Genomic DNA, 13,574 nt, shown 5'->3' with positions numbered 1-13,574 from the left:
TAGACTGGCGGTTAGGGCGTGCTGTTCTCTTTAAGTCGGCCTTACTAAATGAGCGTAAATGCTGTGAAATGCCTGATTTGCTTCTCAGAAAGCTGAGCGTCACAGCTCCAAACATCGACAATGAAGGTCTGTTTGGACAATGCATGCTCTAAATGATACGAGTTATGTCACGCTCAGCATCACACTGTAGGAACAGTGCAGCTTAGTGATTCCCAAGAGGCAAAAGTAGCCCAGGAGGTATTTGTGCCATGGGGTACATGAACAGATTAGTTCTGTATCTGTAACCAATCTGAAAAAACCTGCATGCAACCTGAACAAATCTGAGCTGAAAAGTTGCCTAAAAGTAATGAATAAGCACTCGAAGATGGCGCCTGGTCGAACCATATTGACTTTCAAGATCATGGATCATTGGAAATGTAAAAACTCGATATTTACCTTACATATATTTCCATCTGTATGTACACATGCTGCACCTGTTTCCCATTTTCCTAACAAAATATAAGGTAATGAGGGGTGGCTCGACACTTTTGCACGGTACTGTAGTTAAACTATGAGGATGACACAGTTAGGAAATATTGATTAAAGTGTGGCTGGCAGTTCAAGCTGTTGGCTAAGAATATGGAAATGCATAGTCTTAGCTAAACGTAGAGGATAAAAGCTCTTTTCATCTGCTTCCTTATTCACCAAATTCACCACAGCAGGTGGGATGCCCTTCCTGATGCAACCTTAAAAGGATTTATGTCTTCTCCTCAGATTAAACCATGGGTTTTTACACTTGGTAGGTAGACTGCACTGGATAAAAAGTTGCAATAGCTTCCTAAAATTATGAACAACAAGTTTAATTAACTAAACGTATAGCTAGCTTAAAATAAAGGACCGGTTATTTTCAGTGTTCACTAAACATAATTTAGAGTAGCTTTTAAAGAAAGAAATAACTGAAATTAACTGGATGAGTGATTGAAAGCGAATTCTAGTAGTAATTGATGGTCGTCACTGTTTGCTGGTCATAACTGCAAGTCTGCGATAATCTGAATGTCCAGATTTACGTGGGCCTGGAGTGCCATTTATGTTGTGCTTGTACACCACTCAAAGAATTTTAGATTACAAGCCACAATTTGAACGTTAAACATCAGAGGTGTTGTTGGTGGAGATGTTGTAGAGCCCATCTGACGGGAGCTTTTAGATGAAAAACAGTGGTGTGGTTTATTGGTGTGAAGCAAATAGCTCGACTTGGCACATGGTGAGGACGCATGATCACCATTAAAATATCAAATTCTGTGCAGACTGGGGGAGCCAGGGATTGAACCACCAACCTTCCATCTTGGTTTCCTGGTAAATAAACGAGAATAGAACATATACTGTGGGAATGAGAAGAAATGTGAAAAGCCCGATCACTTCCATTAAAGCCAGTCAGGGATGTCTGTGTGCTGTGAGTGCAGCAAGGATCAGCAGGAGAGTTAAATGGCAGAGAAAATGTTACCACTTCAGCCTGTGATCATCAGAGTCTGCTGAGTCAGCTTTTATTAACCACAAGCGCCAACATTTTGTACAGAGACTTCCTCTTCTGATGACCACAGTGTTAATCACGTTTGTGGGAACATGTTCATATGATGACATTTTGTTTTCCTTTGATATTAGCACGCGTTCTTTCTTTAGAACAGTAAACAGTAAGAGTCCCTGTAAGGTGCACAAATACATTATCGCTTAATTTTGGAGTTTGATCTCCCTGCATTGTTTTTTAGCGAGCATGCACCAGTGATAGCAGCGAGACTATCAGAGTTATCCGACAATGAGCTGCACACGGAGGCTTTGTACCCGTAATGAGGCACATCGTAAACTTTTATTACATCTAAAGTCGACGCTGAAAATGTCTGGAGCTGTGAAGTGAAGGTGCATGGATAGAGCCCAAATGTGAAACATAAAAAGGAGCCTTTACTGGTACAAGCAGAATCCCCAGAAGTAGCTACAAAATAGGAATCCAGTGCAGAGATCACCAGGCAGCTTAAACAGAAGCCCTGACAGACTAGCTGCAGTCGAATACTCCAAAATGACCTCGAGGGTCTTTTCCTTAATATTTTTATGAGGGAAAGCATCATGAGCTCATAAGGAATTTTATAAGGAAAAGAGATCCATGATGCACAGAGCTGATTAACCTCCTAAGACCCGAACTCTTCCACGGCATGCATTTTTAATTTCTCTTTGATATTTGGGCTGATTGGGTCCTGATGAATGTAAAAACAAAGAATTACCAGATTTTATTTTTTTTTAAACCTTATTTTTGTTTCTAAGAAAAATGAGAGCCACATATGAGGATATTGATTTAAAATTTCGATAGAACAGTAGCATTATAACATCCTCGTAAGTGGATATCAGGCCCTTGTAGAGCAAAATTGAGTATTTTGGTCTAAATAACGCAAAAGGTGATATCCACATATGTGGACGCCAGGTCCTAGGAGGTTAATCATGTTATTCATTCTTCCTGTTGGAGAGAGGATCCAGTACTACTCCTTATTACTTCTTATCAAATGCAGTCAATTAATGAAAGTTTCTAAAAGCTGGCATTAGAATTAAGTGATTGTATAACTTAAATGTAATTGGATAATTCTAATCTTTATGTAAAGACTGTTTGTGTGTATAAATCCACTTTCTTCATGTAAGAAGCAGATTTCATCAGAGCTGCGATTACATCTGTGGTTTTACCAGCCTTTCATTGAAGGCTCAGAACACAACGGCAAGTTATGGCCTGGAGTGAGAAATACTATTAACCAGCATTTACAGGTGTGCCACTTGTCAGCCACGTTAATCATTAGCTTTGGTTAATGGTGGTAAAGGTAAAGGACGCTCCTGTGAAGCCTCTGCTAAAGGGGGTCATAAGGGAAGCGCTGAAGCACTTTTGCCACACAGACACCTCCAGGTGACTTCAGTCAGTTAGAAAGCAGCGAGACACAGGTGGGAACAGAGCACAGGTGGGAGACGGCTGCAGAGGATCAGGACGACAGACAGGGAGCGAAAGCACCCAAGAAAGAAACCCGGGGAAAAGCAATCAACAACATAAAATAGCAAATGGAAAACAGGAAGCCAGAGAGCGTGGCGAGGTTCATTAGCAAGCAGCAGTCATAAACAGCACTGATGCGCACAAAGGCACTGATATCTGCAGAAACAGTAAATGGCCTGTGTTTGTATAGCACTTTACTTAGTCCCTAAGGACCCCAAAGCGCTTTACACAACCAGTCATCCACCCATTCACACACTGGTGATGGCAGCTACATTGTAGCCACAGCCACCCTGGGGCGCACTGACAGAGGCGAGGCTGCCGGACACTGGCGCCACCGGGCCCTCTGACCACCTCCAGCAGGCAACGGGTGAAGTGTCAAACAGTGTCAAAGCATGGTGGGGTGGATGGTTGATGAAGTGGACAACTACCCATTTGTCTTATTTTTGTGTTTTCAATGCTGTAAATTTGGACATTCTGGCCTCTAATATCATATAGACCAAGTGGCGTTTGAAAGAATAACTGTCATCTAAAATTTAAAAGGTTGAAACCGTTACTTCAGACCATTAAGGTGACATGCATGTCATTACTGACCCAGAGTAAGAGGTGGCCAGGTCTTAATCCTGGCCCTGCTTTGTGCTTGAGTGTCCTCAAGGTTGCTGTTAGTGTGCCGGGGGAAGCATTAGCTGCAGTGTAATCTAGTGGTTGAGTAAGATGTCTCGGTTCACAGCACTGTCGTGTCTTTCCACCGGACTGTCAGCTGCAGAGCTAATCACCTTAAAAGGAGCATTAGCCTGTGTGTGCACTCTGCCCTGCATCACTCGTACTCACACCGTGGTCTTAATGCCGACAGCGTTACGGAGAAGAGCTGCACGCCGACCAAAGTTTGATCATTTAAGAGACTGGTTTATATTTCTGCATAATGGCGCCACCATCATTCAAAAACATCAGCGGCAACATTTTAATAACTCCTGGCTTCTCGGCTCGTTGTGTCTGACACCTTTACACGATTTATTTTAATGTTATTTGGCCAAAGTTGGAATGACATAGTTCCAACATGAGCACTGTACTGCCATTATTCCTGCTAATATTTCCGTTAGATTCCTGTTGATAAGCAGATTTAGGAATAATATGAGAGAAAATTCCAGAGGAAGCTTATATAAATGAAAGCCTTTCTACATCACCAGCTGCCCCTTTAATTACAGCACCATGTGTTTGCGCAGTGGTTTTAGCTTTATGTAACATATCCTACATTGTATAATTCAGCATTAAACATTTGTTTAAAATATTAAATTTTACTATCTAAATTTTAAGAATCGCAGCAAAATTATGTTTCTTGTCTCTTTTCTGCGCTCTCTTATTTTATCATTTTAATTTGCACCTGTTGTATAATCCCATTCAAGCTTCATCTCTCTACAATGTGGAATAGAAGATGGATTTCAGCATTGATCATTGCTTTTTATTTCTCCTTTTCAGCCAGGAACTTCAATATCCAGAAGTCTGAGGCAATGCTGCGAAAGGTAATAAACGTGGACTTTCAGTTTTGTAGGCCTGGACTTTTAAAGGGCTTCCACATGTAACACTCTTCTAGAAATGCATTGCACTGCTGAACCGCGAGCCAAAGTACGACCATAATGCGTTCCCATGTAGTGAACGACATTCATGCGCTTAGCTGCAGCACACAATGCTCATTAGTGTGGGAGTGGCTCCAGATTAGAGAGGAGCAGTGTGGTAATTTTACGCTGTGGATAAACTGAGTCATCACTGCCACCAAAGAGATAAGATGTAGATAAAAAGGATTAAAGAAGCATTTCCATTGATGGGATAAGATTTACAGTGACTAAATTTGCTGTTGTCCACTAGGGGCAGAATATGTGAAGCTGCGTTTGCGATTATTTGCTGTTTCTGTATTTGTCGTGTTTGTATCATTGTTGCCTTCTATGAAACACAGTTTCAAACCATGATTCAACCAGGGATTAAAGCGACTACTAATCATTCACGTGTTGCTTCCATTGCTAGTTGTCATCTTCAACAAAAAATGCACACGTACTTTATGCAAAGTCTGAAGGGAGGATAGGAAATGAGAAAATAAATGTCAACCAACACTTTAGCCCCTGATGACATCAGACACCTCTGAGAAAATGTCCCGTATTTTCAAACCTGAATGCTACAGGTAGGATCCGGTTCGCGTTCATGTTTTCGCTGAAGGCAGATTTCCTCTGTTGTTTGCCACCTTCACGTTTCACTCCAAGTTGGCATCTGAATAAAATCCCAGGTTCTTATGCTGTATGCGGACCAGTGTCCTGCAGGTTTTAGATCTCACCCTGTGTCAATTCACCTGAATCACATGATTAGTTCATTACCAGGCCTCTGGAGAACTTCAGGACTTGTTGTGTTGGATCAAGAACACATCCAAACCTGCAGGACACTGGCCCTCGAGGCCTGGAGTTCCTCACCCCTGCTGTGTATATAAAAAAGAAAGTTCTCAGTGTTTCAGCTCTGTCATTGAGACAGATTATTAATGTGGGTAACACAGTTGTTTGTTTCAACTGCAGCCCTGCTGATATTTAATGGTGAGAACTACTAAATAACAAATGAAAAAAAATTAATAACTTTTGAAGTGATGACCTCTAATCTTGAAAAAAGAAGTTACAAACAAACTCCAATAAGAAGTGAACGGGAAACCAGAGGCTAACAATCCCCAGTTACTATCTCAAATAAAAACAACAGGAAACTGCACAATGATGGCCTCATAAAATCAAACAAGAAGCACAACAGGAGACACAACAACTGAGGGCATAGACACAGACTGAATACACGCATGGAGGGAAAGGTTCAGGCAAAGAGCTGAAATAAATCAGACAGAGTGTGGAAAAGAACAGAAGAAGGAAGTGAAAATGTAGCAAGCGACAGAGAATTGCACCAAATAAAACAGGAAGTTAACGAAAAGTTAACTGTACTCACACAGACAACAGAAAGACTCACAAGGAGGATGGAAAGTGAGCAAAACAAGAGTAAACATACAGGAATCAATAAGAGATGAGGACAACAGAAGCACAACAATAACAACAGAAGCTAACATGCGTCCATCTTTTCTTCCAGCATTTGGAGTTCAGGAGACAGATGAAAGTAGACACAATAATCACTGAGTGGCGTCCACCAGAGGTAACCCCCTAAAAAGGTTTTATGTACATGTAATGTAGCTTCATTGTACTTTTAGAAAATGACACGGCTTCTTCGCTACTATTCCAAGCAGTGTTTGATATCAACATGGGGGTTTTCTTGCAGGTAATCGAGAAATATCTGTCAGGAGGCATGTGCGGTTATGACCGCGAGGGCAGCCCCATCTGGTACGATGTCATCGGACCCGTAGATCCTAAGGGCCTCTTTCTGTCTGCCTCCAAGCAAGACTTCATCAAGTCCAAGATCAGAGACTGCGAGGTGCTTCAGAAGGAGTGTAACCTCCAGTCGGAGAGAGTAAGAGCAGACGCAGCGTTCCTGTTCACACCTCAGACTAAAATCTGATTAACTCAAAGCTCTGCTGCAGCAAAACTGCATTCAGGTGGTGCAAAATCTGATTTTGTCTTTCACCAGTTAAAAAACAAGATCGTTAGGATTCAACTTTTAGTTCTTAACAGTCGTTAAGTCGTCCGCACCCACAGGCCCGTGGTGCTGCAGGCTGACAGGGACCAGCGGGTACCCTCGGAAGCTGGGAATTTTTATGAGGGCGATCGTGGCTCAAGAGTTGGGCGTTCGCCTTGTAATCAGAAGGTTGCCTGTTCGAGCCCCGACTCCGACAGTCTCGGTCGTTGTGTTCTTGGGCAAGACACTTCACCCGTTGCCTACTGGTGGTGGTCAGAGGGCCCAGTGGCGCCAGTGTCCGGCAGCCTCGCCTCTGTCAGTGCGCCCCAGGGTGGCTGTGGCTACACTGTAGCTTGCCATCACCAGTGTGTGAATGTGTGCGTGAATGGGTGGATGATGGCTTTGGGGTCCTTAGGACCAAGTAAAGCGCTATACAAATACAGACCATTTATCAACAAAAACTTGCTAGTTTGGGTCCAATCCCGCAAACCCACCTCATCTTCGATAGCACGGTATCGTTTCATCGTTTGCACGGCTTCAGAACAACCAGGAGTGTTTCAGAAACAGGATCTTTCCTGGTTGGGCTTTTTATTTTGAAAATCAACCAGCCTGAATACTGTGCACGTTTGCCATATTCCTGGGATAACTCCCCACCTGGTGACCCTTTGGCCTCCAGCACTGCATCTTTAATTTATTTGAATAAGGATCAAAGTTAATGCAGCTGTTTTAAAGTTCAACAACTGTTTAAGATCACAGTTATTGAAAATTAGCTCAAAATTAGCATTCTTTAATCTTCATGAATTCATTAATTTTATAAATACTAAATAATCGCGTCCTAATGTTTACATTTTATTTTACTCTGCTTGTCTTATTTGGATGTCACTGAAACTGAATTATTTAATGTTCTAACATTATTTAATCACACTGTGGCTGTTTGTAGCAACTTGACTGTTAACTCTGCAGTAAACATGCATCTCTGCCACTTTTTAAAAATGATTAAAAACATGTTTTACTGTCTTTATGTCACCGTTTCGTTGCAGCTGGGGAAAAACGTGGAGTCGATCACAATGATCTACGATGTTGAAGGTCTGGGCCTGAAGCACTTATGGAAACCAGCTATAGAAACATATGGAGAGGTATAGACTTGTATGCACGTAGTGTAAAAGCAGAAAGAGCAGAAGAGAAGTTGGTGCTGATGTTTCTCTGTTGCACCAGATCCTCCAGATGTTTGAAGACAACTATCCAGAAGGGCTGAAGAAACTGTTTGTTATCAAAGGTGATTTCATACTTTTTTAAAATGACAAATTTAGCTGAACGTCCGATTGACAGATTTCTGCTTTTTCTGTCACAGCCCCTAAAATCTTTCCTGTGGCTTACAACCTCGTCAAGCACTTTCTGAGTGAGGCCACGCGACAAAAGATCTGCATCCTGGGAGGTGAGACAAAAACACTGCATGTCACTACCTCCTGTTTACAGGACGTCACCCGAAAGAGTGAAATTTAGTGTTACGGTTTCGCCGCTTACACAGCCAACTGGCAGGAGGTCTTATTGAACCACATCGATGCCGAGGAGCTGCCGGTGATATACGGGGGTAAACTGACGGATCCTGACGGAGACCCTCGCTGTCGCAACAAGGTGAGTCAGGCTGCAGCATCCTGACTTGTTTTAGCTCGTTTTAGTTTGTTTTTGAATTAAAAATGGCTGAAAAGTTGGAGGCGACAAATATCCATCACAGATTTACAATCAGTGCTTTGGACTCACTCATAAGACATTAATATATCTGCTGCATATAATCTCAACATCTCTAAAAGAGCAGCCTCGGTCGCTGTAGTAGTATGAAGATGTTTTCTTTGGTTGCCGGGTAAATTATCGACTGTTATTCTATTGTAGTTGTTTTGCCCATGTTGATAAAGACTGTATATAAAAGATGGATGTAGCCACCTTGACATCACTCATTGGACGATCTGTCTTGAAGTCTTAAGCACAATGCCCTTCGCCATCTTTGGGTTTTGAAGGCAGACTTGTCAGTCACTATGCAGCCACACCCTAAAGCGTTCTCTGCTTATAAAGCTGTTTTACTCTAACTGTGGCCATAATATAATATCCACATTAATTTGGATGACACAACACTTGAAACTAAGTTTATAAACTCCTCAGGACCTCATCACTGAGGTCACAAATCAGGTGAAAAGAAGCTTTACATAGCTTTGGTTCCTCGTTTCAAAGACTTGAAGTGCCTCACAAAGTGACAGAGAGAGTGGATCCATGTTTACAGAGACGTGAATGTTCAAGATGTTCAGTAAACATGTTAAGTGCGTATATTTTCCCTTTTTTCTCGAGTCTGTTTGCTCATGCAAAATGAAATGCGATTAATGTAGAATAAAAATGAACTATATTTAATCGTGATTAATCAAAATTAATCCACAGTAACGCTGTGATGAATCTGATTAAAATTGTATGTATATATATATATATATATATATATATATATATATACATACACATTTTTTGTGTTTATTCTGCATTTACTTCATTATGTTGCATAAATATCTGTTACAAGCTTAAATATAAAGTTGAAAAGTGTAATTACAGTCAGGCTATTGATCAAGTAATGGCGATTAATCACAGTTAATAACAGAAAATTGTAAGATTAATGAGTTATTTTTTATTAAGCTTTCAAATTAACAAAGCAATGTGACAACTTTAATTTTCAAAACTGCTGTGAGTGGATAGCGTCTGACTCCAACTACAGCCAATCAGCCCTCCCGTAGACGCAGAAATAGTCACCAGTTTACCGTCCCGAGTCCCGTCTTGTAGTTTCCCTTCACTGATCTGCATCGTGTGCTCCTACAGTTTTAGCAGCTTCCCCTGTGCTTTGATATCATCCTAATATGTTGTGGGTTTACATTTGCCTATGTTTTACATAACCTCCTGCTACAGCCAAACAAACTACCACCAGGCTACTAACGCTGAATCATAAAATGTTCTGCTGGCTCTGTGTGTGAGGGATCCTGTTACACATGGATGAACCAGGTCACTGACGATGAACGGGCTATTCCAGACTGGCTGCCTGCTGCAGGATAAATCAATACAGCTACACACACACGAAAAAACTGTTCAGCAGATCTTTCTTGATACAATACAAAGGGCCTGTGTGTTGCACTAAAATGAATGACCAATAATATGTTTGCAGACCTGCAAATAAAAACAATCAGCTAAACCTCCCCCCCTGCTGAGTAGATGTCAGATGTTCTGTGAAGCGAGTAGTGGCCTCACCCTGCAGAAAACAGCAGCTTTGGTAGTCCTGCAGCCGTAGACGCAGCTCCAGGTGACACAACTGACCCGTGTTTGTCACTGTTTCTGTAGATAAAAAATTGGGCCGAGAACAGATGAGGAACAGAACGAGAGAAATTCATTTTGACTTCGTTGAAGGGAACAGACGCTCAGCCTCAAATGTTTTGCTTCTTTCTCTCCTTTTTTTTAACCTTGTGTGTTTAACTAGTTGTCCTTTAGCTAGCTGTGTGTCATTGATTTTCTATTGTGTTATTTTGATTTTGGTCCACGTGTGAACTTGTGCTGCCCAGTGTAGTTGTGTTGCAGAACGAGTGTTTAACTAGAAAGGTTTAAGAGTTTGTGCTGATTTGTTTCTGGATATGACGCCTCGTTATTTTCAGGTACTGTTAAACAGTTAGTGGCTTTGAAACAGCTTTGATAACATCATTTTTATATAGCTTTTAAAATAACAAGATTATTAAGTGCTTTACTAATAAAACTCTCTGGAACAACACGAGTGTAAAAGGAGAGAAGAGAAAATCGATAAATGCAACTTTCTGTTTCCAACAGGAGCCGAGTGGTCGGGGACACAAATCTGAGAAATTTACTTCATTTTAAAAACCTACTTTAAACAAAATGAAACATACATAGCGCCTTATGCACCTCACAGGGTTTTTTCCCCGTCACTCTTCCTCCTTCTGTATGAACTGTGTAAATGAATCAGACTGATGTTCTTCTCACTTGCTGTTAGTTTTGTTTTCATTCTTTGCCTCTGCCTTTCTTTTCTGTACCTGTTCGTTTTTCTCTGGCAGTCATAAAATAAAATCATCTAAAGGTTCATATCTGCAAGATCTTTAGAGAAGTGGTTACACAATAGTTTGACTTCCTCCACAATAAAGCTGACATCCAAAAGCAGCTGAAAACTTTACGGGACACTTTGTGAAACCGTGACAGCTTTTCTCAACCTCGACCTGCAGTTGGGAGCTCTGTGTCTGTTCGTGCTGTTAACCTGCTCGTCACCTGCTGGACCGATGGACATTAATTCAACAATACAGGCAGCTCAGGTCTCACCAGGAAGTCACTGCCCTCTGCTGGTTGCATCCTGTATTGCACTGTTATGGGAAATCGCTGAACATCATTGGTTTGACTTTATGTGAATAAAAAGAAAAACCGAAAAGAGAGAACACTTTGCTCCTTTATAACATTTTTACCAGTTTTGTGCACAACTAGACATTTTACAGGCTTTCATAGCTGTATAATGGCACAGTAAGTGAAGCCTTTTCTTCTTTCCTTCACTTTTCTGCTCTCAAACCTCTCACTCATTGTCTATGTGAGTATTTGACGCCTGTTTTTTTTGACTCTCTGCTGCAGATAAACCATGTTGGACCAGTTCCTCCCTCCTACTACGTGCGCGACCATGTGAAGGTGGATTACGAGCAGTCTGTGACCATCAGCCGAGTTTCTTCAGAGCAAGTGGACTTTGAGATCTTGTTCCCCGGCTGCGTTCTCAGGTCAGTGATAAAAGTCATACAGAGTCTATGATTAAAGGTCCTGTCAAAAGGAGACAGTCATGTAGAAAGAATAGTGTCTGTAAATTTCTCAGAGTGGAGTCGATGAGCCGTAGCTAAGAGGTCTTAAAAAGAATCATTACAGAGACAGCGTGACTCAAAGCCGCAGAGCTCTGATATGATTATGGCTCATCACGCCAGCTTGTTGTGAAGTCACTCACTTCATTCATTGTGCGATTAAAGGTTGATGCACGCCATCCATTTTTGGAGCATGGGGAAATAGATCAATCCATATCTTTAAAATGATCTTATTCTGTTCACTTATATCACAAGAAATCAAACGACAAACCAAAAGGGTCTCTGTTCAAGCTACAGCTGGAAAAATAGGAAGATTAAATCAGCTACATCTTTAAACTTTAAGCACAGAATCGTGACAAAAGAAGAAACAGAACAAAGTTAGGTTTGCTATTTTGAACATGTGACAGTCATGCTGACAACGTAAAATCAAGTGAGTAGGGTCCCAGTCAACCTGAGCTGCCACTTATTGCTCGGGAAGAATGTGCCCCGTCGTAGTTCGTCCTCTCCCAGCTGTAGTGAGACCATAGTGACATCATTCACTGGTTTCTAAAGTCCCATTGTGTAGCCTCGAGACAAGCGTTTCTGCCATCACCATCTTGGTTGTGAGAAACCACGGCTAACGTCCGTACCACTGTAGAGCACAGTCTAGCTTTCAAAATAAAGGCTTTGCTAATTCAAAGCATTTTTACATCCTGTTAGGTGGCAGTTTGCCAGTGACGGTGGAGACATCGGATTTGGGGTCTTTCAAAAGGCCAAAAAGGGTGAATGGAAGAAGGCGGCTGAGATGGAGGAAATCGTGCCCAGTCAGCGATACAACGCCCACTTAGTACCCGAGGATGGCTCACTGACCTGTGAGCGTCCAGGAGTCTGTGAGTGGCCTTGTGTTCGAGTGCTTCTGTGATGTTAAACCCAACTGTCTAAATACTCCATTCTGTCCTCCACAGATGTGCTGAGATTCGACAACACCTACAGCATCTTCCAGGCCAAACGCATCAGCTACAGTGTTGAGGTCCTGCTTCCTGATCATTTACAGCCCGCGCAGAACAACGGGAAGTCTGGCGACCACGTGGAAGTGGAGTGCGACAGTCAGTTATAACAAAGATGATGTCATCAGATCAGCGATGTTTAGCCGCTCAGAAAGCACAGCCTGACATACTTGATTTGAACATGTCGTGTGGATTAATAGTGTTATATCTCAGTGCTGGGTGACTCGTATTCATGTGGCATCTATTTAGAAACTCCACCCACTCTCCTCTCCGACATCACGGATCCCAGATTTTCAGCCCATTTTATCTTTACTCAGCACTGGTGTTTCAAACAGGCGCCAAATAAATGAGCTGGTTATACCACAGCGTGATACGGTGTAAACAAACAGCTGAAACCAGTAATGTTCAATTAGTATCAAACTTTGTCCATGTGCAAGGAAGTATTTTCTATAGATGCAGTAAAATTAAAGTAAAACTCTAAATATTTGAATTTATTGCAAAATGCACTAAATTTTGTGCTATTTGTCCTTTTTTTGATTCATCATTTATCAGCTGTGCCTCTAGTGATCACGCTTTCCCTGAACACACACTGTCATGTCAAAAAGAACATTTCACAGGACTCTGCAGTGAAAACTAAGAATCGCGTCATTCAGTAGCTCATAGAACCACCTTCAGCACCGTCATTACTTCAGCTCGTTGACATTTGCAGGTATTGGTTTATGCACAGCTCTCCTAAGGTCCTGTAACAGCATCTCAGTCAGGTTGAGGTCTGGATATTGACCGGACCATTGCAGCACCACGAGTCTTTTCTTTTTCAGCATTCTGTTGGAGATTTGCTGCTGCGCTTGAGCTCATTGCTTTCTTTTTCACATGACTGTGTTAACAATCAACTTGCATTCACAAAAAAAAAACAAAAACGCTTTCATCTGAATGTTTTTCAAAGAATTGCATTAATGTAATTTATTATATAATTTAATATTTAAGTTTTAAGTCCAAGACTAAAAATATGAAGGCAGAAATGAATATAATAAGTCCTCTTGTTTGGTAAAATATACAGTATATATTATTCCTGCTATTCCAGTGAGTGAATCGTGTTAGTCTGACTCAAAGCTGTACTAACACAGCTGTGCAGAAATAAAAATGGAATAATTGTAA

The 13,574-nt window shown here is 41.5% G+C and overlaps 1 protein-coding gene across 1 annotated transcript in view; it reads left to right on the top strand.

Moving 5' to 3' along the window:
* Nucleotides 1–13,574, top strand: part of LOC101479551 (SEC14-like protein 2) — a 27,010-nt gene extending 13,436 nt beyond the window's left edge. Inside the window, exons 3-12 of the mRNA XM_012920343.5 lie at nucleotides 4,469–4,512; nucleotides 6,095–6,157; nucleotides 6,281–6,469; nucleotides 7,615–7,710; nucleotides 7,790–7,850; nucleotides 7,926–8,009; nucleotides 8,103–8,209; nucleotides 11,219–11,358; nucleotides 12,133–12,302; nucleotides 12,378–13,574. Coding sequence (XP_012775797.2) covers nucleotides 4,469–4,512; nucleotides 6,095–6,157; nucleotides 6,281–6,469; nucleotides 7,615–7,710; nucleotides 7,790–7,850; nucleotides 7,926–8,009; nucleotides 8,103–8,209; nucleotides 11,219–11,358; nucleotides 12,133–12,302; nucleotides 12,378–12,529 — 1,106 coding nt within the window. The 3' untranslated portion in view covers nucleotides 12,530–13,574. The remainder of the gene's footprint in view (nucleotides 1–4,468; nucleotides 4,513–6,094; nucleotides 6,158–6,280; nucleotides 6,470–7,614; nucleotides 7,711–7,789; nucleotides 7,851–7,925; nucleotides 8,010–8,102; nucleotides 8,210–11,218; nucleotides 11,359–12,132; nucleotides 12,303–12,377) is intronic.

This window comes from Maylandia zebra, linkage group LG12 (genome assembly GCF_041146795.1).
Source record: "Maylandia zebra isolate NMK-2024a linkage group LG12, Mzebra_GT3a, whole genome shotgun sequence".
In the NCBI taxonomy this organism is placed as follows: Eukaryota; Metazoa; Chordata; class Actinopteri; order Cichliformes; family Cichlidae; genus Maylandia; species Maylandia zebra.
The sequence above is the reverse complement of the archived record's forward strand: the minus strand, read 5'-3'. Positions and strand labels throughout refer to the sequence as shown.